Source organism: Phoca vitulina, unplaced genomic scaffold (genome assembly GCF_004348235.1).
Source record: "Phoca vitulina isolate PV1807 unplaced genomic scaffold, GSC_HSeal_1.0 scaffold28, whole genome shotgun sequence".
NCBI classification, from domain to species: Eukaryota; Metazoa; Chordata; class Mammalia; order Carnivora; family Phocidae; genus Phoca; species Phoca vitulina.
This window is the reverse complement of record NW_022589731.1, coordinates 2,271,747-2,297,932: the sequence shown is the minus strand read 5'-3', so window position 1 is coordinate 2,297,932 and position 26,186 is coordinate 2,271,747. Positions and strand designations below refer to the sequence as shown.

General features: G+C 47.9%; 1 protein-coding gene across 1 annotated transcript in view; it reads right to left on the bottom strand.

Annotated features, from left to right (window-relative positions):
- NEURL1 (neuralized E3 ubiquitin protein ligase 1) overlaps positions 1 to 25,694 on the bottom strand; it is a 76,855-nt gene extending 51,161 nt beyond the window's left edge. Inside the window, exon 1 of the mRNA XM_032423205.1 lies at positions 25,527 to 25,694. Coding sequence (XP_032279096.1) covers positions 25,527 to 25,611 — 85 coding nt within the window. The 5' untranslated portion in view covers positions 25,612 to 25,694. The remainder of the gene's footprint in view (positions 1 to 25,526) is intronic.
- Positions 25,695 to 26,186: the final 492 nt, after the last annotated feature.

The window sequence follows — 26,186 nt, the reverse complement described above, 5'->3', positions numbered from 1 at the left end:
TGCCATTTGGGACAACATGGATGAACCGAGAGGGCATTATGCTAAGTAAAATAAGCCAGACAGAGAAAGACAAGTCCTGCATGATCTTACTTATACATAAAATCTAAAAAAGTCAAATTCATAAAAGCAGAGAGCAGAATAGTAGTTGTCAGAGGCCGAGGGGTGGGGGAAATGGAGAGATGTTGGCCAAGAATATATTACTCACAATAATTTAGGCAATAAACTGTTTTTAAAGCATCTGTTGCTGGTGATGATAGAATTTAAAATGGTGACCAAGGGGTACCTGGGTGACTTAGTCGGTTAAGTGTCTGACTCTTGATCTCAGCTCAGATCTTGATCTCAGGGTCGTGAGTTTGAGCCCCACGTCAAGCCCCATGCTAGGCTCCATGCATGGAGCCTACTAACAATAAATAAAAAATAAAACGGTGACCAAAATGATGAGAAGGATGCAGTGTTATGTCTGAGACAGGGGTCCAAAACCACACGCATGCTCTAGGAGGGTTTAAGTTCCTCTAGATGAGTCCTTACAGGGTTCTCTGATCTCTGTGGAGGGGAACCAGACCTACCCAGCCTCCAGAGGCATGAGAGTTGGAGCCTTGTCACTGACTCCCAGGGGCTCCCAGTAAGGGCAGTGAGTTCAGGATTTGCTTGAATTTCATCCATTGCCATTATGCACTTTTGAACACCTAGCCCTGTCCTGGGCACTGAGGGGGAAAAATTAAGAGAAGGAAAAGGAATTTAACCTTTATTAAGCACCAGGCAGAACCACTGGCCATTATATATCAAGAATCTCATTCATTCCTCAATACAGCTTGCCAAAGCAGGGAGTTCACTCTGTTGACCACCCTCTCTTGGGGGAGTGGGCAGGGATATAAAAGTTCATTTTTAAAAAAAGTTTAAAGTATAAAAGCACTACATGCTTATTATTTAAAAACAAACAAAACCATACCAATTAGTGTGGAGTAAAAATAAAAGCATCCCATTCTTCCATACCACTCCATCCCCAGCCTATTCTCCAGAGGTAGCCACTGGTAACAGCTGGGAGGGCATCCATTCAGCCTTGGTCTGTGTTTGTACAAAGAAAATAGGGATGGGCAATGAACAGATGCATAGATAGATAGATAGATAGATAGATAGATAGATAGATAGATAGATATAGATAGATAGATAGATAACAAAACATCAAACCACAGAAGAGAGAGTTGTTCCTCTAGACATCTACATTGATCACTCCTTCACCTCTTTCTGGTCATTTTCAAATGCCATCAGGCTTTCTCTGGCCAATTTATTTAAAGTGTAAACACCACCAGACTTCCCACCCGTAATTCCATCCCTGCCACAGCCCATGATTTATTTCTCTCCAGAGCACTTATCACCATCTGACATCCCATATGTCGTCTTTTTCTTTCTTTCTTTCTTTGTGTGTGTGTGTGTGTGTGTGTGTGTGTGTGTGTGTCTGTCTCTCCTCATACTCATAAGAATGTAACTCCATGAGACAGAGAATTTGTTCACAGCTATATCCTAATGCCTAGAACAGTGCCTGGCACATAGTAGTCACTAAACAAATATTAGTTGGAAGGAAGGAAAGAGGGATGGGAGGGAGGGAAGGAAGGAAGGGGAGAGAAAGGAAAAATATAATACTCTAAACACAAATAGGATCATAGGATGCACACTAGGCATACCGTGCAATTTGCTTTTTGCTCTAAACAATGTGGTGCACATTTTTAAAAACAGTACCACTGAATATTAAAAGTTGCAAAGTCATCCTGTGTATAGAGGTACCATCGTGGACTTACCACACTCCCTCCTTCTTGAAAGCCTGTGTGGACAGTAAGTGGGGAATGGGCCACAATGAGGTGCCTCCCCAATGCACTTGACAATAAACTGCCTGATTTTCAGTCTATGAAATCGACTGGCCATGAATCAGAGCATGCAAAGTTACCCTCGAGAGACGAAACAGCCCCAGTAAAAGAAACCTGACTGGAGGTATTAACAAACCTAAAGCAAAGAGGTGTTCATTGGATGCCAAGGAAAAAGAGGAAAGGGGTGTCCCTGAAGCAAACTGTAGTGGGGCCCATGGGAGCACAGCCAGGGCTGGCCTAGCCATTGGGTCCACCTGGTAGGCATCTCCCTGTTGGTGAAGTGGTCTGGGTGGAGTTCAGGGCCCAAGGGCATTAAAATCTCAGATTGTGGCCTCAGCTCCCTGGTCAGATGCCAGGTTCACCCAGCACTCAAGGAGCTTCCTGCAAGGGAAGAAAATGGCAAGCAGTTGACATACTGCCCGGTCCATCTGACAGTAAATTTCTCACTGCCAAATGGTAAATTGACTTCTGATTTGATTCATGAGTTTTTGTGGGCTTGATTAGATGAGCCAGGAGCCCCCCAGTCCTATCAACTCAGACAAGACACCTTGGAGATGGAATCTGGGGCCAGCTAGACACTAGGCAGGGGAGGACTCCCATTAGGCTGAACCCTGTCCCATTGCTCACTATCTTCAAACTTCTAGTTATGAACAAGAAGTGCCTACTGTTGACTGACATTTTACTATGGACCAGGTCCTGAGCCACCCCAGTTAATCCACACGATCACCTTGTGAAGTGGGAACTAGTATGCCTGCTTACCGATAGAGAAACCGAAGATTTGGAAGATCAAGGGACTTGCCCAATGTCAAGACCCAAGAGCCAAGATTGAAGCCCAGATCTGACCGACTCCCAGGGAAGCGTTTCACAATAGGTGGTCCACAGATCTCTCACATCCGTATCACCTGAGATTCTTGTTTAAAAAAGCAGATCCCAGAAGCCCAACCCCAGACTGACTAAGCCAGATTATCTGGATGTAGGCTCCAGGAGCCTGCATGTTTACAATCTACAGGCAATCCGTAGGCTCATTAAGGTCTGAGGACCACCTCACATGCCACACCACAACCTCTAAACTCTACCCCCATGACCTCCGTCAGCTTCTCTGGCCAGCTGCCTTTTCTTGATTTTCCCTTACTCCTCGCCCAACTCCTTCACAGATTTGTTCTGTCTGCCCTGGGATCCCTCATTCACCTTCAAAGTTTAAGTGGCACCCATTGCTGACAACAGGTTGCAGTCATGACTTCCCCCACGATCCTGGAGCTCACACATGGAGCTGCTGACCCAAGTGTCTCCCCCAGAATGCCTCAACGCTCCTCTGGCATCCCAAAACTCAACCCACCAGCTTCTCCTCCAGTCCTCCCCTGCTGCCTGGGGTCTCGATGGAATTTCCATCCTCCCAGCCACCTGAAAACCTGGGCACCATCTTGGATTCCTCCCTCTCCCTTATGACCCCCGCCAGGCACCCCTGCTCAGTGTGTCTCAAAAGCTATCCCTTCCTCTCTTTCACCAAAACTGCAGTTCAGGCCCAGGCATCCTTCCCCGAAACAGCTATGCTCGCATTATAACTAGTCTCCCTGCCCCCATCTTGTCCCTCTTAAATCCATCCTCCACAAGGCAGCTAGACTGATCTACCTAAAAAGCAAATCTAAAACCTTCAATGGCTTCCCACTGCCCAGGAATGCCCAGGGCCAGTGTGGTTTTGTTGGTCTTTACATCATCTCCATTCACTTTAATGCTGAGTTTAATGTTTGCTAGGGTGTGATGTGCTCTTGGCAACGAGATGATCTTTTGTAAATGAGTGCCTCGCCAACCATCTAGAAGCAGACGTTTAACGTACCTTTACACACAGCCTTGGATACTAGTACTAGCGTTACTGCTAAAAGAGCAGCGCCTGGCATGTTCATAGTAAACAAAGACAGTGTCTCCTGCCCTGGTTTCCCCAGCACCAGGGCCTTCCGGTTACAATTTCTCAGGCCTGCGCTTCCTAACATCTTTCTTTCCTTTTTCAGACCCGGGGATTCCTACACTGGTCAGTTGCAGCTTCCTACGTCCCAGCTGTGTGATCTCTGTGAAAAGAATCAGTGAATAAATGAGAAGTTCTTTTTAAAGGATTTTAAATGGGGAACTCCCTCTAGAAAGAATATCTAAACATGCGCTTGCTGTTCTTCCAGTAGGGGCCCAGGAGAGAGCAAAGGAAGCGGGGCCACAGGGAGCCCCGAGGCGGGCCTGGGTAGGCTGAGCAGCTCAAAGGCAACAGCCACCACGCTGGCCTGCTTCCTGCCCCACTCCCCACTCTATTTGTTGGGCACTCCGGGATAGACATTTTGGGGATATGAGTTCATGTCCTTCTTGCAAAGACCCCCACTGCTCCCTGTAGAGCCCCAGGTTTGGAAGCCTGTGTCCCTCATGAGTAGCCCAGCTAAGAAAGTATCAGAGGCAAGACCGAGACCCGAGTTCTGCCTCTAAGACTCATGCTCTTGCAGAGGACTCATGAAGGGTCCACACCCCCCTTTGCAAGGAAGGGAAACCTGGGCCCAGAGAGGGATAATGACCTGCCGGGTGAGCGGGGTCCCACAGCCCATCATTCCCTGGCCTGAGTTCATCCAAGGCATACTCTGGGAGAGGCACAAAAAAGGCTGAGCCTCTAGGACAAGTGGGGAAGACCGAGGTCAAAGAAGGCATCTGAGAGCCCGAAGTTACAGCAATAGCAGCAGAGTCAGGACCAGAACCAGTTCTCCTGGACCCTCAGCCACCTCCCCCTTCCCTCACACCACCCCCTGCCTTCCTTGCCCTTCCTTCTCTCTCACACCCGGGGGCCCCCCAGCTCACTGCCCCAGGCCTCTGTGTTTAGCCGCTAGGCCGGGAGCCTTGGAAGATGCCCAGACTGAAAGGCCTCTTGCAGCTAGATTCACCAGCACCCCCACTCCGCACAGCTCCGAGGCCAGAGGCGTCCTGGCAAAGCACAGAGATCTGAGAGCCAGAGACTCGGGAGCCTTCTAGACCTCCGTCTGCTCCAACTTGCCCTGGGACTCTGGGCAGGTCCCTTCTCTCTGAGCCTGTTTCTCTCCCCTGGGAAAGGTCAGTGCCGGACAACATGACCCCAGGCCCTCTCCATCCCTGAGGTACTGGGGGTAACTGGTGTCCTAGGGCCAGGCTCTATGTCACAGACACCTTGGTGACCTTTGGAGGGGCCCTGCAGACCACGTCCTAAGGAGGGGGCACAGAGGGGCTTCCCCAAAGCCCCCACTGCCTCCCCGTGAAAAACAATGAATTTCATTCCAAATAAGGGAACTTACAGCAAAGTCCTCGCCATGGCCCAGTTCCGGCTGGTTTATGTTAGCTGGACAAGACTAAACAGACCTTCACGTTCTCTGTATCAAGCACTACAAATGAAAAAACGACTGCTTGTCTCTGGAGCATGGGGCGAGGGAGAGGTCAGTGCTTCCCTGAGGCCCCTGAGCAGACCTAGGGGGTCGTGCTGGACGCAAGGAGGTGGGGTGTTTGGGAAGGGCCACTGGGGAGGGAGAAGGGTTTCAACAGGCAGCAGTGAGGCAGGCACAGGGTAACGGCGCCAACGGGCCTGGGGCCTGGGGGTACAGGGGGCAAGCGGTGAGAATGTGAAGGGGAACCAGACAATGACAAGGTGGAGACAAGGAGGGACAAAGAGAAATGCAGGGAAGGAGTGACAAGGCCAGAAGACCCTAGAAGACTCCTTACTGCCATGATCAGGGGACTGGGAGAGAGGGAAAAGGGCAGGGGAGGGACTCCACCACTTCCTGGACAACACAGCACCTTGTTCCCAGCGGCCCCATCTGCCTCCTGCAGCGTGGGCCCCACAAACCCGAGATAAGAATTTAATTATTTACAAAACAGAAGCCTGAAGCAGGACTGCCTTCCTGTTTTCCCACGTAGCACCCCCCCATACCTGCCTCCTCGCCTGCCCCCCTGCACGGCCGCTCCGTCCCTCCATTGCCTGGGCCGTCTTCTTTTACAAAGGGGTTTGCCACGGTGGGCTGACCACCCTGAGTGGCGGCCACCACAGCTCCCATCCTGCAGGTGGGTACACTAGCCCTCGGGCCATGCCATGACCTGCCCAGGGTCACTTGTCTGTGGACGGCAGCGCGAGGATCAGTGGTACCCACAGCTATCTTTAGCAAGATAGCCAAGGCCCCCACACCCTCAGGCCACGACGTCATTGGCCAGCTTTGCCTTATTGCCATATATCAGGCAGCTCCATCTTCTCCAGCTGCTCTGTGCCCACCCCCAAGAGAAGGCCCATCTGTTATCTACCCAAACTTCCCCATCATTCTGCAAAACCAATCTCTCCTCCTGGAAGCCCTCCCTGACTCTACTCAGCCTAGCTGACCACCCTCCCCTCCTCTGACCTTTCTCAGCCCCAGGGATCAGCACCAGGAGTGCTGTAAGGATGGGGGCACATCCGTCCCCAGAGGCCCGGCACCCCCGAGAACATCTGTGTCATCAAGGCATGAATGGATGAACCGACAGTCCCACATCACTCTTCCCTTCTCTTGTCTTGGCCCCAGAGCCTGGTATTCGGGAAATGTCATTTCAACCAAGAAAAGAAAGTGGGCTGTTGCAGCGCTGAGGGGCCGGGAAAGAAAAGTTTGACTTTCCCAGAATCAGCCCATTCTTGCCTTTATTTCAAAATATTTGTTGAGCACCTACTGGGTGTGCCGGGCCAGTGAGCGCGCAGGCCGCGCGGGACACCGACAGCCGACCAGGCCCTCAAGCCTGGTTGGCTCCGTGCTTGTGCGGGGAGCCCAGGGCTGCAGTGAGGAGGACACAGAGGCCATCTAACCCAGCCGGGGGATGGCGGTGGGGGGTCAGGGAAGGCTTCCTGGTAGAAGTGATGTCTAAGTTGGGACCTGCGGGCTGAGCCTCAGGATGACAACGACTAGTATTTATGGTGCACTCCTGACTCGTCAAGCATCATCTCCGATAAGGAATGCAGGTATGCAGGAGTAAGCCTCTGGCTCCGGGCGGCACACGCCCCAGAGACGAAATCTGACTCCAGAGTCCGTTCCTCAACCACAGGGCCTCTACCCTGCCTGCTTTTTTCCTCCCTCCTCACCCCCTAGGTTCCCCCGCCCCATGCCCTTGGGGAACTCCAGAGGCCTCCTGGACCACGCCAGAGTCCACTGTCTGGGTTGAGTTTCCTTAGCCCAGTGGGATCCCCAGGCTCCTCAACCTCCCATGTACCTTGGCCAGGCCCAGACAGGGGGGCTCGGAGGGTCCCTGCAGACCCAGACAGAGCACCCCCTACATCCCTGGGACAGAGCTAGTGGTGGAGAAAACTCCCCCATCTTCTGTGGTGCCTGAGTTTCCTGGGCCATAGGGAAGCGGCTCTGTCCTAAAGGAGAAGTTCTTCTGGAACATTAGAGAAATTGCCCCTGAGCTGGAAACTCCCTGCATGGCCTCACCCTGACAGCTCTGCATTACTCACTGCTGTCTCCCGTTTGGGTTGAACAGAGGAGGGCCTCTGAGACAGGAAGGTCCACCTGCCAGAGGGGTGTCGTGGGGCTAGGAGGCCACAAGGCAGGCACTCGCGTTCAAGGCCCACTGGCCAGTTCTGTGACCCTGGGCAAGCGGGTACAGGCATCATTGAGGGTACCCTGGAAATGTCCACCCAACTGGACCTCAGTTTGTTCCTCCAGGAAATAAGGCCAACACCACCTGTCTCAGCAATCTCTAGGAGATGTGGAGCAAGATCCAGGAGGGCTTCACAAAGCTGAAAGTCCCAGACAAACACAATGGGCTTTTTTGTTCCCAGCAACTTCGGCTGTCTGAGAGGATCCACATTGGAGTAACAGGAGAAAGAAATGAGAGAGGGGAGTTAGGGCGGTGGCCCTCTATAGAAGCAGATGTTTCTCAGCTGGGCGCTAGCCAGGCTGGGGGCAGAGGACAGAATAATCCCCCCGCATCCCAGTCACTCTCCTCCACAGAGCACAGTGGAGAGAGCCAGGCCCCTCAGATCACAGTTTACGGTATGTCTGCACCCACCGCCTGGGCTATGTGAGAACTGGCCCACTAGGAGGGAAGCTGTGGGCCCAACCCAGCCCAGCTCCCGCCTGCCAGAGCCACACACCAAGCCCCAGGGCCCCGGATTTAACATATCCCACTCAGTGTTCGCTCCCTTGCCCCAGGGACCCTCAGCACAAGTTAAGATCCAATTGGCACTAATTGGACCAAGCTGACAGTGCCCAGGGCAGCTTGAGCGCTGTCATCATGGATTTGACTCACCGAGCAATGGCCATCCGTGCCTGTGGAACCCACCATTAGTGTCATTTTGGGAGGATCAAGAGAGCTTGGATGGTGTTTTGTGAGTCAACACTCCTGCCCGGCCATGCTTCCAGCGAAGACCTAATGCTTACAAGTGATTTATCTTCAGTCTCACATCCAGGCAGGGGCTGGACCCCAGGCCTCCTGACCATCAGCTCATGAGTCTATTGGCCCATTCCTCTGCTGCTGGTCCCAGAAAGTCTTCTCCAGAAGTGAAAGGGAATTCTAGTTCTTCGCTTCCTCCCAGGGCACAAGACCTCCAGCCTGATAATCAAACCCCAAGCCTAAGAATTGAACCTCAACCCAATCCTAGAATATGGAAGGCCAAAAAGGATTCTTGGCCCCAAGACTCAAACCTCAACTGCAATCATGAATCTGCGACCCTGAGGTGAAAACTCCCCTCCAGAAATGGAACTCTCACCCCAGCATGGAAATCAGACCCCCAAAATGGCCACCTCAATACCAAGCCAGAATCTTGCCTACAGAAATGGTACCTTCACCCCAAAATAGAACCATGTACCCTAGGATCGGAAACTTAGCACTAGACAGTAAACACCCCACTTTCAGAACAAGCCCTGAATCTTGGGAAACCCTCTTCACAACAACTGATCTAGGCTCTTGTTATATTTTGTTTCTTTAACACACCCTCAACTTGGGGACCAGACGAGGAAACCCAAACTCCCTAAAACAGTTTCCTTTAAATTTTACAGTGAAGGAACCAGAAGAATCTCATGCAACCAGAGCCCCAGTTTCTAGGAGGGCTGTACTCTGATGCAGAAACTTCCATGTGAGTGGCATTCTGGTCACTCACAGCCTCATCCCACCACTTACTCCATGCTCTTGGCTCCACGCCAGGGTCTGGGTGGCTGGCTGGTTTCCTCAACCCCAAAGGATCTGCCAGCCCAGCCCAGGAGATGGAAAACCCCCTCTGCACCTCTCAGGCCTAGCTAGGCTCTCTCTGCCCTGAAAAGAAAAGATTTCCTCGCTCATTATTGGTCTGTTCAGATTTTCTTTTTTTTTAAATTTTGATTTATTTTTTTAATTTAAATTCAATTATTAAATCTATAATGTATTATTGCTTTCAGAGGTAGAGGTCAGTGATTCATCAGTCTGATATAATACCCAGTACTCATTACATCACATGCTCTCCTTAATGTCTATCACCCAGTTACCCCATCCCCCACCCCCTCCAGCAACCCTCATTTTGTTTCCTACGGTTAAGAGTCTCTTGTAGTTTGTCTCCCTCTCTGATTTTGTCTTGTTTTATTTTTTCCTCCCTTGCCTATGATCCTCTGCTTTGTTTCTTAAGTTCCACATATAAGTGAGATCATATGATAATTGTCTTTCTCTGACTGACTTATATTGCTTAGCATACCACCCTCTGGTTCTATCCATGTCATTGCAAATGGCAAGATTTCATTTTTGATGGCTGCATAATATTCCACTGTGTGTGTGTGTGTGTGTGTGTGTGTGTGTGTGTGTGTACACACATACACCACATCTTCTTTATCCATTTATCTGTCGATGGACATCTGGGCTCTTTCCATAGTTTAGCTATTATGGACATTGCTGCTATAAACACTGGGGCGCTCAGATTTTCTATTTCTTCATGATTCAGTTTTGGTAGGTTGTATGTTTCTACAAATATATCCATTTCTTATTGGCAACTTGTTGGCATATTATTGTTCACAGTAGTCTCTTATGATCCTTTGTATTTCTGTGGTATTTGAGTCTTCTCTCTTTTTCTTAGTCTAGCTAAAATTTTGTTAATTTTATGTATCTTTAAAAAAAAAACAACTTTTACTTTTGTTGGTCTTTTCTATTATCATTCTAGTCTTTATTTCATTTATTTCTACTCTGATCTTTGTTATTTCCTTCCTTCTACTAACTTTGGCTTTAGTTTGTTCTTTTTCTAGTTTCTTGAGGTGTAAAATCAGGCTTTTTATTTGAGATCTTTCTTTTTTCTTAATATGAGCATTTATCATTATAAACTTCCCTCTTAGAACTGCTTTTGTTGCATCCTGTAAGTTTTGGTATGTTGTGTTTCCATTTTTGTTTGTCTCAAGATTTTTTTTATTTCCCTTTGGATTTCTTCTTTAACCAATTGGTTGTTCAGGACTATGTTGTTCAATCTACACATATTTGTAAACTTTCCAATTTTCCTCCTATAATTGATTTCTAGTTTCACACCATTGTGGTTGGAAAAGATACTTGATATTATCTAAATCTTCTTCAATATGTTAAGACTTGTTTGTGGATAACATATGATCTATCCTGAAGAGTGTTCTGTGTGCACTTGAGAAGAATGTGCATTTTGCCACTGTTTGATGGAATGTTCTGTCTACGTCTATTAAGTCCATTTGGTCTAAAGTGTAGCTCAAGTCCATTGTTTTCTTATTGATTTTCTGTCTGGATGATCAATCTATTGTTGAAAGGGGAGGACTGAAGTCCCCTATTTTTATGGTATTGCTGTCTATTTCTCCTTCCAGATCTGTTAATATTTTGCTTTATTTTACTTATGTGCTCTGAAGTTAGGTGCATATATATTTACTACAGTTATTTCCTCTTGATGAGTCGATCCCTTCATCATTATATAATGACCTTGTCTCTTACTACAGTCTTGTACTTAAAGTCTATTTTGTCTTCTGTAAGTAGAACTACCCCCTGCTTTCTTTGGTTTCCATTTGCCTGGAATATCTTTTTCCATCCCTTCATTTTCAGCTTAGGGGTATCCTTGAAGCTAAAGCTAAAGTGAGTCTCTTATATTTGGGTAGTTCATTGGATCTTGTTTTTCTGTCTATTCAACCACTCTATGTCTTTTGACTGGAGAATTTAGACTATTTATATTTAAAGTAATTACTGATAGAGAAGGATTTACTACTGCCACTTTGTTCATTGATTTCTGGGTATTTTATAGATCCTTTGCTCCTTTCTGCCTCTCTTACTGTCTTTCTTTGTGATTTGATGATTTCCTATAGTGGTATGTTTTCATTCTTTTCTCTTTATCTTTTTTTGTACCTACCATTGGTTTTTGCTTTGTAGCTACCATGAGGTTTACATAAAACATCTTATCGCACCCAGGGGTGCCTGGGTGGCTCAGTCTGAGTCTTGATTTCAGCTCAGGTCATGATCTCAGGGTCGTGAGATGGAGCCCCGAGTGGAGCCTCAGCATGGAGCCGGCTTGGGATTCTCTCTCCCTCTCCCTCTGCCCCTCCCCACCCTTACGCGCGAGCATGCACGTACTCACACACAAACATACACACTCTCTCTCTGAAAACAAAACAAAACGCCAATATCTTATCACAGTCTATGTTAAGCTGATAGCAACTCAACTTTGTTCATATACAAAAGCTCAACACTTTTACTGCCTCCCAACCATTTTATGTTTTTGATGTCACAATTTACATCTTTTTATATTGTATATCCACTAGCCAATTATTGTAATTATACCTTTTTAAAATAATTTTGTCTTTTAACCTTTACACTAGAGTTGTTAGTGATTTATACACTACCATTAGAATACTGGAGTATCCTGAATCTGACCATACATTTACATTTACCTGGGAATTTTATACTTTCATATGTTTTTATGTTACTAGTTAGTATCCTTTCTTTTCAGCTTGAAGAACTCTTGTAAGGCAAGTTTAGTGGCTGTGAACTACTTCAGCTTTTTTTTTTTTTTGTCTGGGAATGTCTGTATCTCTCATTCAATTCCAAAGGATAGCTTTGCTGGGTAAAGTATTCTTTTTTTTTTTTTTTTTTTTAAGATTTTATTTATTTATTTGAGAGAGAGAATGAGAGAGAGCACATGAGAGGGGGGAGGGTCAGAGGGAGAAGCAGACTCCCTGCCGAGCAGGGAGCCCGATGTGGGACTCGATCCAGGGACTCCAGGATCATGACCTGAGCTGAAGGCAGTCGCTTAACCAACTGAGCCACCCAGGCGCCCTGGGTAAAGTATTCTTAAATCTCCCAACAAAGGACTCCTGGGTGGCTCAGTCGGTTAAGCATCCACCTTTGGCTCAGGTCATGATCCCAGAGTCCTGGGATCGAGCCCCGCATCAGGCTCTCTGCTCAGCGGGGAGTCTGCTTCTCCCTCTCCCTCTGCCTGCAGGTCCCCCTGTTTGTGCTCTCTCTTTCTCTCTGTCAAATAAATAAATAAGATCTTTAAAAAAAAAAAAAATCTCCCAACAAAGAAAAGTCCAGGACCAGATGGCTTCACTGGTGAATTCTATCAAACATTTACACAAAAATTAATACCAATCCTTCTCAAACCCTCTCCAAAAAAAAAAAAAAAAAGAAAGGAAGGAACCATTCCAAAGTCATTTTATGAGACCAGCATTACCCTAATACCAAGGCCAGATAAGAACACTACAAGAAAAGAAAACTACAGGCCAATATCCCTGATGAACATAGATGTAAAAATCCTCAACAAAATATTAGCAAACTGAATTCAACAGCACACTGAGGGGATCTTACACCATGATTAAGTGGGATTTATCCCTGGGATGCAAAAATGGTACAACATATATAAATCAATAAATATCATATACCATGTTAACAAAATAAAAGATAAAAAATCATATGATCATTTCAACAGATGCACAAAAAGCATTTGACAAAATCAACATCTTTTCATCACAAACACTCAACAAATTAAGTATGTATGGAATGTACCTCAATAAAATGAAGGTCATACATGACAAGTTCACAGCTAACCTCATACTCAATGGTGAAAAGCTGAAAGTTTTTCCTTTAAGCTCAGGAACAAGACAAAGGGGCCCACTCCAACTGACAGATATATAGATCAATAGAATAAAATAATGCAGAAATAAACTTATGTATATATGGTTAACTAATTTTCAACAAAGATGCCAAGAATACACAAGGGGGAAAGGATAAATGGCGTTGGGAAAACTGTGTATCCACAAACAAAAGAATTAAACTGGACCTTTATCTTACATCATATATAAAAATCAACCTAAAATGGATTAAAGACTTAAACATAAGACCTAAAACTATAAACTCCTGGAAGAAAACATGGGAAAAAGCTTGACATTGGTCTTGACAATAATTTTTTGGATAGGATCCCAAAAGCACAGGCAATGAAAGAAAAAAAAAAATAAACAAGTAAGACTATATCAAACAAAAAGTTTCTGCACAGCAAAGGAAACAATCAACAAAATAAAAAGGCAACCTAAGGAATGGGAGGAAATATCTGCAAATCATATGTCTGATAAGGGGTTAACCTCCAAAATATATAATGAACTCTTAGAACTCAAAAACAAGAAAATAATAATAGTAACTCAATTTTAAAAAGGACAAAGGACCTGAAGAGTAATTTTTCCAAAGAAGACATACAAATGGCCAATAGGTACAAGAAAAGGTGTTCAACATCACGAATCATCAGGGAAATGCAAATCAAAACCACAATGAGATATCACCTCACACCTGTTAGGATGTTTCTTATCAAAAAGACGGATAACAAATATTGATGAGGACGTGAAGAAAAGGGAACAATGTGCACTGTTGGTGAGAATGCAAACTGGTACAGCAATTTTGGAAAGCAGTACGGAGGTTCCTCAAAAGATTAAAAGTAGAACTACCAAGTGATTCTTGCTTCTGGGGATATATCCAAAGGAAATGAAATCTCTATCTTGAAGAGAGATCTGCACCACCTGCTGCTTCATTTCTCAGCCCATTCTTCTGCATTCTGTTTTACTATATGGCCATCTACCCAGTCCCTTCCGCTTTCCCCTCCCTTGACAGTTTAATAATTTAATAAGCACTGAGCCCCAGGGTGAGGGTCTGGGGCTTTGATCTCACTCTGGGAAAACCAGAGCAACCTTGGCCTGTCCCGGCTGATTTATGGCCACCTTTCATGGTTTGTGTGCTTCCGCTGGGAGCGAGGAGCCACCTGAGAAAGCCTGGCTACATCAGGACTGAAGGCCCCTGGCTCAGGGGCCAGCAGAAGCCAGGTGCACATCACCTCGCAGGTGCCAGCGCCCTGCCTCTCCCACCCCCCTGCGGGAGCCACCTATGACAGGCAGAGGTAATATTAATTATTGATGGTTTCCCAAGTGGTAGAGATGGAGTTAAGAGCCCAGGGCCAGCCATGCCCTGCCCGCCTGTCTCTCCTCCAGGCTCTAAGACCTCAAAGCTTGGGTGGGACACAGCACTCAAGGGAACACCCACACATCGTACACACCTGACCTCCCAAGAGGCTCACCCTCCCCCCGTGCATGCAAGCTCTTCCAAGTCAGGCCACTGGGTGTTTCCCTGACCACTGCCCTGGAGGTCAGAATCCCCAGAGATGTATCCGCACAAGCAGCTCCTCCGTATCTCCCTCGCCACCTCCAAATCTTCAAGCTGAAGTCAATCTCCTGGCCTCACTGCTCACTGCCCCCTCCTGGCAGAAGCCACATCTGTCTCCTCCCCTGGTGGTTTGCAAGAGGCTCCTGGCTGGCCCTGCCCTGCTCCTCTCCTGCCCCAGAATTTTCTAAGACGTCGAAGTGATTTTGTCACTGTTCCATCTAAAGCCCTTCAGTAGTTCCCCTATGGACAGCACATAGCACGGCAGGGGCAAGCATTCAGGCTGTCCCTCTGGAGTATACTTCTGCCAACTCTGGAAAGCATTAGCATCCTGCAAGGTCAGAGCCTTGAGACCACAATACCACCTGGTCCAATTCAGCTGTATGATCTTGGTCAAGTCACTTTCCCTCTCCAGGACTAAGAACCCCAAACTGGGGCTGAGAAAGGAGGCAGGAACAAAACAGTCTCTATGGTATATTTGGGTTCTGATGTTCAAAATCAGGGGTCACCGGCCCTTCCTCCTGACCACCTGCCAGTCTTCTAGCCTCAGGGAGAATGTGTTCCAAGGAGCATTTGCTGGGAAGACCAGGGAAAGAAAGGGAAAGGAAAAGAAAGCAGACACAGAGGAGAAAAAGGGCTCCAGGACCCTTCTGTCTATACAGATGGATGTCTGAATTAAATAAGGCTGAGCTGTGAGCACCTCAAGGGCAGACCCAATGCCCAGTATTCACATCTCAGTTCTCCATACCCAGCTCCATGTCGGGCGCCAAGAGGCACCAGCACATGAAGTAAATCAGCTGGAGCATCCTTGCAGTTTTACTTACTCTGATCAAGGCAAAGTGCCTCCTCCCCTCACTCTCAGAGGCACCTGGATGGACACACACTCTAGACTGACCCCTGGAGCAGACCCACCTTTCAGTGGATGCTGGGGAGAAACCAGGGCAAGCCACAGGGGAAAGACGAAGGTGAAAGCCAGGAGCATGTGGACCTGCCACCACCTTTATCGTAAGACAACACCTCCTCCTGGCAATGTTCTCCCTTTTTGTTGTCCCCTCCCCAGCCTCTGGGGTAGCCAGGCTGGCATTCCGGGGCAACCGAGGCAAAGAAAACCACACAGATAAGCCAGCAGACACACTTCCCTTGGCCCTTCCTGCAGCCCAGGAAAGACCCTCTCTCCTCCTGCTGTCCCAGCCTTGCACAGACAGCCTCTGTGACCATGGCAGAGAGACAAGGCAGTGGTCTTTTAATGATTTTTCTGCTGAAAGTTCCTTGGCCCAGAGGGTCAGGATGACACGGGCCTGGGCTCATCGCCCCCACAGTTAGCGGGAGCCAACTCTAAACTCTGCCCTCAAGCGCAGGGGCTTATGCTAGGCCCCCTGCCAGGAACCGTCTTCACTGCTGCTCTCCACACCCAGCTCAAAGCTCTCAACTGGGGGTGGCACTGCCCCCTTTGGGGTGCTTTTAAAAATATGGGAGATCTTTACTTGAGAGAACAAACAGATGGTTACCAGAGGGGAGGTGGGTGGAGGGATGGGTGAAGAGGTGAAGGGGATTAAAAGTCCGCTTATCTTGATGAGCACTGAGTAATTCTAGAATCGTTGAATCGTTATATGGTACACCTGGAACTAATGTAACACTGTATGTTAACTATACTGGAATTAAAAGAAAAAAGAAAAGAAAACCTTGGGAGAGCTTTTTTTTTTTTTTTATGTCACAGTGACATTTAAGGTGGCCAGTGGCATTGAACAAGCAGGGGACAGGGGTGCTAAATGAACAGTTCCACACCCAATAGGCCAGGAGCACCCCTCTAAGAACATAAAGCCAAGCCTTACTCATCCTCAGATCACTTCCCTAGAGAAACCTTCCCAGACCCCAGGACCACGTCAAGCTCCCCCATTGGCTCCACAGTCTTCTCTTTCACAGCCCTTATCCAGATGTAACTGATGTTATAACTGACCAGGTAACTAAAGAAACAGGTGACAGTAGTTAAAGTAGTGCTTGCGGGAGCGGGGGGAGCACCTGGGTGGCTCAGTCGGTTAAGCGTCTGCCTTCGGCTCAGGTCATGATCCCAGGGTCCTGGGATCCAGCCCCACATCGGGCTCCCTGCTCAGCAGAGGAGTCTGCTTCTCCCCATCCCCGTGCTCATGTGCTCTTTCTCACTCACTCTCTTTCAAATAAATAAATAAGATCTTTTTTAAAAAATTAAAATAAAATAAAGTAGTGCTCGGGCCTCAGGGAATGAAGTATAACTCCCACCCCTTAAGTGAGGGCTGTGCATGGGGACTTTCTTCCAAAGAGTTCAATATGGAAAGGGGAGAAAAGTATAACTTTAACTTTACAATGAAGAAATCAGACAAGCACTACCTCAGCCAAGTGATCAAGGTCAACTTCACCAGGGATAAATCATGTTGATTGCATGCATTGTTGATATGTGATGAAAATGGCACTTCACCTCTACGGTCTATCTCTCCAAAACCTACACAGCAATCTAATCACGAGAAGAACATCAGAGAAATCCCAAGAAAGGGGCAGCGTATAAGATACTTAACCAGTAATCCTCATAACTGTCAAGGTCACCAAAAACAAAGAAAGCATGAGAAATTATCTTAGGAACCTAAGAAAACATGACAACTAAATATATAAGATGGTACCTAAAAATATAATGTGATATCCTGGATGGGATCCTGGTACAGAAAAAGAACACTGGGAAAATGAAGGCAATCTGAATAAAGTATAGACATTAGTTAATAACAGTGTACGGATATTGGTTCATTATTTGTCACAAATTTTCCATACTAAAATGTTAATAATGGGGAAACCAGATATGGGGTATCTGGAAACTCCCCATATTATTTTGCAATAATCCTGTAAATCTAAAACTGTTCTAAATAAAGAGGTTACAGGCATACCTCGTTTTATGGTGCTTCACTTCACTGCACTTTGCAGATACTGAGGTTTCTGTACAAATTGAAGATTTGTGGCCACCCTGCATCCAGCAAGTCCACCGGTGCCATTTTCCAACAGTATTTGATCACTTCATGTCTCTGTGTCACATTTTGGTAATTCTCGCAATATTTCCAACTTTCGCATTATTATTATATTTATTATGGTGACCTGTGATCGGTTACCTTTCGGGGGTGTCACCAACCACACCCCTATAAGACACAAACTTAACCGATAAATGTTGTATGTGTTCTGACTGCTCTACCAACAACAATATGGAAATTTGGCCAATTGACAACCTGCATTGGCCTCTAAGTGTTCAAGTGCAAGGAAGAGTCTTGCACCTCTCACTTTGAATCAAAAGCTAACAGTGATTAAGCTTAGTGAGGAAGGTGGGAGATAGGGAAAGCAAGGCCTCTTGTGCCAAACAGTTAGCCAAGCTGTGAGTGCAAAAGAAAAGGTCTTGAAGGAAATTGCAAGTGCTACCCCAGTGAACACACAAATGATATGAAAGCAAAACAGTCTGATGGCAGATATGAAGGAAGTTTTGGTGGTCTGAACAGACGATCAAACCAACCACAACATGTTCTTAAAGCCAAAGCCTCATCCAGAGCAAGGCCCTGACTCTTCAATGCTGTGAAGGCTGAGGAAGGTGAGGAAGCTGGAGAAGAAAAGCCTGAAGCTAGCAGAGGTGGGTTCATGAGGGTTGAAGAGAGAAGCCGTCGCCACGACATAAACGTGCAAGGTGAAGCAGCAAGTGCTGCTGTAGAAGCCGCAGCAAGGCATCCAGAAGATCCAGCTAAGATCATTCTCGAAGGTGGCTACACTCAACAGCAGATTTTCCATGTAGACGAAAGAGCCTTCTATTAGAGAAGATGCCATCTAGGACTTTCACAGCTAGAGAGGAGAAGTCAGTGCCTGGTTTCAAAGCTCCAAACGACAGGCTGACTCTCTTGTTAGGGACTAATGCAACTGGAGGCTTTAAGCTGAAGCCAATGCCCATTGACCATTCTGAAAATCCTAGGCCCCTCAAGAATTATGCTAAATCTATTCTGCCTGCATGCTATAAATGGAGCAACGAAGCCTAGATCTGTTTACTACATGGTTTACTGAATATTTTAAGCTCATTGTTAAGAACTACTGCTCAGAAAAAAAGATTCCTTTCAAAATATTACTGTTTGTTGACAATGCACCTGGTTACCCAAGAGCTCTGATGGAGACGGACAACGAGATGAGTGTTGTTTTCACGCCTGCTGACACAACCTTCGTTCTGCAGCTCATGGAGCAAGGAGTCATTTTGACTTTCAAGTCTTATTATTTAAGAAATGAATTTCATAAGGCTGTAGCTGCCACGGATAGTGATTCCTCTGATAGATCTGGGCAAAGTCAATAGAAAACCTTCTGGAAAGGATTCACCATTCTAGATGCCATTAAGAACATTTATGATTGATGGAAAGAGGTCAAAATGTCAGCATTAACAGGAGTTTGCAACAAGTTGATGCCAACCATCATGGATGCCCCTGAGAAGTTCAAGACTTCAGTGGAGGACGTAACTGCAGATGGGATGGAAACAGTAAGAAAACTAGAATGAGAAGTGGAGCCTGAAGATGGGACTGAATTGCTGCAATCTCGTGATAAAACTTTAACAGATGAGGAGCTGCTTCTTATGGATGAACAAAGTGGTTTCTTAAGATGCTGTGGAGATTGTTGAAAGGACAACAAAGGATTTAGAATATTACATAAACTTAGTGGATAAAGCAGTAGCAGTAGGGTTCAAGAGGATTGACTCCAATTTTGAAAAAAGTTCTCCTGTGGGTAAAATGCTATCAAATTAGCACCACATGCTACAGAGAAATCATTTGTGAAAGGAAGAGTCAATTGATGCAGCAAACTTCATTGTTGTCTTATTCTAAGAAACTGCCACAGGGGCACCTGGGTGGCTCAGTTGGTTAAGCATCTGACTCTTGGTTTCAGGTCATGATCTCCTAGGTTGTGGGATCGAGCCCTGTGTCAGGCTCCACGCTCAGCAAGGAGTCTGCTTGAAAATTCTCTCCCTCTTCCCTTCCCCCACTCATGCTCTCTCTCAAATAAATAAAATCTTAAAAAAAAAAAAAGAAAGAAAGAAACTGCCACAATCACCCCCAACCTTCAGCAGCCACCACCCTGATCAGTCAGCAGCTATCAACATCAAGGCAAGACCCTCCACCAGCAAGAACACAACTCACTGAAAGCTCAGGTGATGGTTATTTTTTTTAGCAATAAAATATTTTTAATTAAGGTATGTACACTGTTTTTTTAGACATAATGCTTAATGCTACTGCACACTTAATAGACTACAGTATAGCATAAACACAACTTTCACATGCACTAAGAAACCAAAAAATTCATTTGACTCACTTTATTATAATATTCACTTTATTGCAGAGATCTGCAACACAACCCACAATATCTCCTAAGTATGTCTGTATTAAAAAGAGAAAGAGAGAACAGTAGCTCCAAAATCAGAAAGATTTTGGCCAGAATCCCAGCTCCACCTCGTATCAGCCATTTGACTTTGAGCAAGTTGCTTAACCTCTAAGCTTCAGTTTATCCATCCATAAATGGGGTTAATAATCATACTTCCTTCACAGGTTTGTTTTAAAAATTACATGAGATAAGGGGCGCCTGCGTGGCTCAGTCGGCTGAGCATCTAACTCTTGATTTTGGCTCAGGTCATGATCTCAGGGTCGTGGGATCGGGCCCTGCGTCCAGCTCTGTGCTCAGCGCGGAGTTGGCTTGGGATTCTCTCTCTCCCTCTGCCCCTCCCCCCACTCACGTGCACACGCACTCTCTCTTTAAAATAATAAATAAAATCTTTAAAAAAAATAAATGAGATAATAGGTGTAAAGAGCTTAGTACAGACTCCAGCACATAGCATGTTAGCACTTTTATCGTATTCCGATTCATTTTTGTTCATTTGTCATTTTTCTTCCCATCTGCCTCTCCACTGGAGGGGAAGCTTCATGGCAGCCGTGGCAGTAAGCCCTCATCTATTTTGTACCCCACTGTATTCTCATGCCTACGAGAGTGTCTGGCCCATCATCAATGCTCAGTATGCATTTGTTAAACAACAGAATGAGCCCTTCCCATCAGAGCATTCCTGGAACCCCAGCTCTCACCCTAGGAGAACCTCAGTTCCAGAGCCCAGTGCAGAGCCCCGCCCACCCCCCAACTGCAGCTAGAGCAGAGAGAAAACCAAGGCCTCCCACCTGCCTGCCAGTGACTCTCATCTATCTCCTTCTCCTCCTCTCCTAGACCTTCTTTTCTCCCCGCCCGGCTCCCCATGTGCGTCAGCACCTGCTCATTTCCCAAAACAGTAGGATCTGGGTAATGACCTCTGATAAGCATCTTTTAATAAACCCTGTAGCTGGATCTGTCATCCAGAAGCTATATTCTACCCCCCTTCCCACTCTCACCCCCATCTCCTCCCACTTCCTGGGCATTGGTGCCTTTGGCGTCGCCAGGCAGGCCCCCAGTTCCCCTGGGCCACTGGACTCTGGCTTGCTGGGGAATAGCCAACAGGCAGCCCAGGCTATTCCATAAGCCTGACCCTCCCCAAAGGCCTTTGATCTCAGCAGCCTAGCCCAGCTCTGCCTGTGCCACCCTGCCTGACCGCTGGCCAGTCCACTTCCCTCCATCCCCATAGGCAGGTTTCCCAGGCGTTACCACGGAGACCACTTGCATCCTGCCCAGGGTTGCCAAAGCAACCAGTTCAGTGATAAGCAGCTCCTAAGCCTCTAGCCCTTGGGAGAGTCACAGACCAACAAGAGATAGGCCCAGGCAGCAGGCACACCAGGATAGAGGCATCCCTGGCATCCCCCGGGCAGTGCCCAGCTCCTGCCCTCCTCCCCCCACCCTTCTTGCTCTTGCCTATCCAGCCTCCATCCTGGCCTCTGTGATTGAGAGCCAATGCCTGAGCCTCAATGTGCATATCTTGGCATGAGCACGTGCCATCCCAGAGGGTCAGGGAAAAGAAAGCCCTAATGTGTTCTCCCCCATGGGCTCTGGTGTTCTGGGTAGAAGTCCCAGTGCCACCACTTCCTAGGTCAGTGTTTCTGGGTAGCATTCTTAGCCAAGGATTCAGGGGAGGGGGTAATGGGGAGTGACTGCTTACTGGGTACAGGCTTTCCTTTTGAGGTGATGAAAATGTTCTGGAACTTGATAGAGGTGGTGGTTGCACAACACTGTGAATGTACTAAATGTCACTGGACTGTACGCTTTAAAATGTTAAAATGAGGGCACCTGGGTGGCTCAGTCGGTTAAGTGTCCGACTCTTGGTTTTGGCTCAGGTCATGATCTCATGGGTCATGGAACTGAGCCCCACGTTGGGCTCCGTGCTCAGCAGGGAGTCTGCTTAAAGATTCTCTCCCTCTGCCCCTTCCCCCACTCTCTCTCCTTCTCTCTCTTTCTAAAATAAATAAAACAAAAATAAATAAAATATTAAAATGGTAGATTTCATGTAAATTTCACTATAATTTAAAAAAAAAACGATGGGAGGTGGCCCATCCAATCCTCATCTGTAGGTAACCACTGGGGCTGGATAGCCCTCCACAGGGTTTTCCTAGTTACCTTTCCCTCAACACATACACCAAGCAGGCAGGCACTCAGAAAGAACTGGGAAAGGAGGAAGTTCTTTATTCTCTGTACTTGTCTCCATGAAGCATGAGCCCCTTGCCCCAGTTACCCTGTGCCCCTCACTGAGAATATATACACACAGCTACCGATTCCCACCTCCAAGCCTCTGCTGTATGTCTCTTTCCCAACCCTCCTCCCCGTACCCAGCACGCCTGCTGCACCCCTTGTCACCTATCCAGTTTCTGCAGGTCCCTCCATGTCCAGCTCAAATCCGCCTTGCCTTTTCAAATAGATCTTCAGCCTGTGAATGTACAGGGATGTCAGAAGCCCTCACCTCTAGGCCAGGCACATAGCAACTCCTTGTAACTGTCTGTTGGTCCTAAGCCCAGAGCTATGCCTTGGATCTCTCCCCTGGACACTCCTAGACCAACCCTGTTCAGACCCCAGTGGGAATCACCAACAATGAAGTCAGTGTGTCTCCAAGGAGAACACCAAAGTCTACCACCTGAGAGGTGATGGATGAGCTTCATTTCATGTCGGACTGACAGCCAGACCAATCTTAGCTCTCCAATGTGTCCCAGGGTCCCTATTATGCCAGACCCCTTCCAGTTGTTTTAATTAAAATGGTGAGAAATCAATAGAGATTGCAATTATAGAAGGAGAGAAAAAAATCGAGAGTTCCTCACCCCTAGCAAATTTCTAAGATAGACACTGATATGAATTAGAGCTGGATTCAGGGTGAGTACATAAGCAATCTGAGCAGAAGTCTGGGTGGACAGGCTTAGAATCACAGCCAGTATTGAGGTCAACACCAATAGAATTGAAATGGAATTCTGGATGACCAGTGATATATCAGAGAAGACTACTAGGTCAATGCTGATACAGTTAGAAGGGAATTTGGAATGGACACTAAAACAATCACAGAATAAAGCTGATGGCTTTATTAGGGTCTGGAGAAGTCAGGATCAGTGGAACCTGGGCAAAGGACAGAGGGCACCCATAGATGGCCGTCATGGGTACACTCTAATCCTCATCTCAGGCTTGGAAGCAGCAAAATCAAAATTCTCATGGCCACCTCCTATAGGTGTGTGGGAAGGGAGAAGAGAGTGGATTCTGGTAAATCAAGCCTGAAGGGAGATGGGCAGAGGGAGGGAGACAGTTAGGGGGAGAATTTCACCACAATTTAGTCCCCTAGAAGAAGAAACTGATCCCTGTAAACCAGGGAGGCAGCATAAGGGAGGTTTCCCAGGCCACATAGGTGGGGAGTCAGGCAGAGGAGGAAGTTCGGGTGGGGACAGGGAGGTAGGAGGATCCCAGACCCTCTCCTGCCCCTTTTCTCCCTTGCCGAAGACCCCAGCCACGGAGACCTCACATCCCCACAATCCCACATTTTAGGTAAAAAGGGGTACAATTACCAAAGCCTTCTCTGGGCTTCCCCAGGGTCAAGGATGGAGCAGGCCAGCCTTCTTGGGGCAGTTTGTGAGCAGTTAAACCCCAAGTCAACTCACTGGCCCAGCTACCCTATCCTTGAAGGGTTCAGCCCGACTTTGCCATCTGATGCACTGAGTAACTGGGCAAATCACTCTCCCTTCCCTTCATTCTTCTCACTTGTGAGGGAGGACATTGAACGGGAGGATGTCCACAGGTTCCTCCATCATTAGGAATCTGTTTCCAATACTCAGAAATAGTCTTTATCCATGTTAATACTTACAGCTTATTTCTGATGATAAAAAAATAATACTTGCTTATTGTAGAAATTTTTTAAAAAGAGTGAAGTATAAAAAAGAAAAGAAAAAATCTTACATGATCCCATTTACCAGAGGAAAACCATTGTTACCATTTTGGACACTTTCCAAGGTTTGATTTTTTTTTTTTTTTTTGCATTCATATTTTTTTTAACAAAATTGGGATCTCACAGCCTATACAACTTTGTATCCTGCTTTTTTCAACTGTCATTATGCTGCACTGAGCATTTTCCCAAGTCATCAAATATTCTTCAAAAATACAATTTTAAAGATTGCATTATACTCCACCGAGAGGATATACCATGATTACAGGGCATTGAGGTTGTTTTCCGAGTATAAATAACACTGCCGTGAACATCTTCACCTGATGCATAAGTATTTGCCCAGATGTCCATTTTGCTGGGATCAGTTCCTCTAAGGAGAATCACAAGGCCAATGAATGTGTTATTTTAAAAAGATTGACATGTACCACCATATTAATTTCCAGAAAGACACAACAAACCCACTGAGAGCGGAAGTTCTGAAAGGTTTGGAGTTAGAACGCTGAACAGTGGTCCTGTCTCTCCTCTCTCCCAGTCTGAAAAGTTAACTGTCCAGTGAAAGAGAGGACAGAATTCCAAGTCAGAAGACACAGCTCTGCAGCCTCGCTCTGCCTCTCGCTGGCTTCAGGAACATGAAACAAGCATTGGTTCTCCTCCACCATAAAATGGGTTCGATTAGTTTTGCTGACTACCCAGAGCAGTTTCCTCGCTCACATGAACAGGTGTTTGTGAAAGTTCTTTGTAAACTTTAACACTTTGTCAAGGGGTATGACTATTATCCTTCTCACAACCCAAGGGACTGAAGAAGTGGGTGGTTCTTTGTGGAAGACCAGGGGCTTCCCTTCGTAGCTCTTAGTCATCAGAACGCCCAGGACAAGTGCTAGCTCGTTCTAAGGGATAGAAAAGCAGCTTCCTGAAGGGAATCAGTGGGGTCTGAGGGCCTGGGAGGACCCAGTTGGGTCTTGCAAAGGTCAAAGACAGCACTGGAAGCCTCAGGACTGAGGACTGGGCCTAGGGCCTCCCTTCCGGTGCTGGGTAGGTCTGGGGATTTAGACAGCAAAGACATTCCTGGTAAATGTTCCTCTCTTTCAAGGCTCCCAGCCTTTCCTTTCTAAGGTTCCAACTGGACATCTGGCCTTTGGAGGAACCAGAAAACAAGCTGAGTCTGTGGATGCAAAAAGTCAACAGCTGCAGAGGACTTGAGAGGCCATCAGCTTTGGCCCCTTCTTCCAGGCTGCTGTAAGTAAGTCCTGGATCTTTAAGATCGTCCAACTGGAAATGCAACTAGTACTTCCAGCGTGACCTCTCCAGCCCTGGGCAGATGAAAAAGGAGATTGAGATGCCTCCCTTGAAAAGCACAGCTGGCCAGCCTGTGCATCCTGCCACACTTCCCTACCCACTGGGCAAATGCCCTTCCCAACGCCTGCACGCTAGCCTAGCATCATGGCCTGAGTTAACTCCAGTGACGTTCCCAGTGCTGGCAGGGAAAACTGCGCAGACCCCACGGAACGCCATCCTCCCGGTTTTCAACATCACCACCAGCAGCCCCCCCACCCCAGCCCACCTCTAGGGCCAGATGCGCACCTCGAGTCTCCAAATACGCACAACAGGTGGCACCTGCCCGTCCTCCCCAACTACACCTGTCCACATCTCCCTGCCCCTCCACCTGCGCCCCAGTCCTCCGGCTGCGCCCGGCCCGGCGGAGCCTTCCTTACCTTTGAGGGCTTGGGGGTGGCCCCGCGGCGCCCGGCTCGGGTTTCCTCGGGGCAGAGAGGGGATACTGGAGAAGTTGTTACCCATGGCATCCGGCCCCAGGGGGTTCGGCACTCGCGGGGGGCAGGAGAGGCTGGGCAGGAGCCGAGGTACGGTGTGCGAATGTGTACGCGCGCGGGCGCGCGCCGCCGGGGGAGGGCCCTGCCGGGGCTGCGGCCGGGGGCGGGCGGGCCGCCGCTCTCCTCCCTCTCTCGGGGCCGCGCCGTCCTCGGCCCGTCCTGCCCGCCGCGGGGGTCCTCGCGCCAGCCGGCTACCTGCCTGCCATTCCCCGCGGCGGGGGCGGGGGCCGCGGGCGGGCCCCTGGGCCGGGGCCGGCGGCGCCCGGGGCTCCCCTATTCCTCGGGCTGGCGCTCGGGTTCCCGCCGGTGATGGGCGGCGCGGAGGCTCCGGCGCGCTCCCCCCGGGCCATAGAGTCAGGGCTCCCGGCGCGAGCGCCGGGCGGCTGGGCGGCGGGCTCGGTCCCCGCCCGCGGGGACGGCCGCTGCGGCGACGTGCGTGGCGCCCTCCCGCCGGCGGGTCCGCATGGAGCGGGGCTCTGTGGAGCGCGGGGCGTGCTGGGCGCCCCCGCCGGCTTCCTCCCGCGGCCGCCGCCCCCGCCCCCC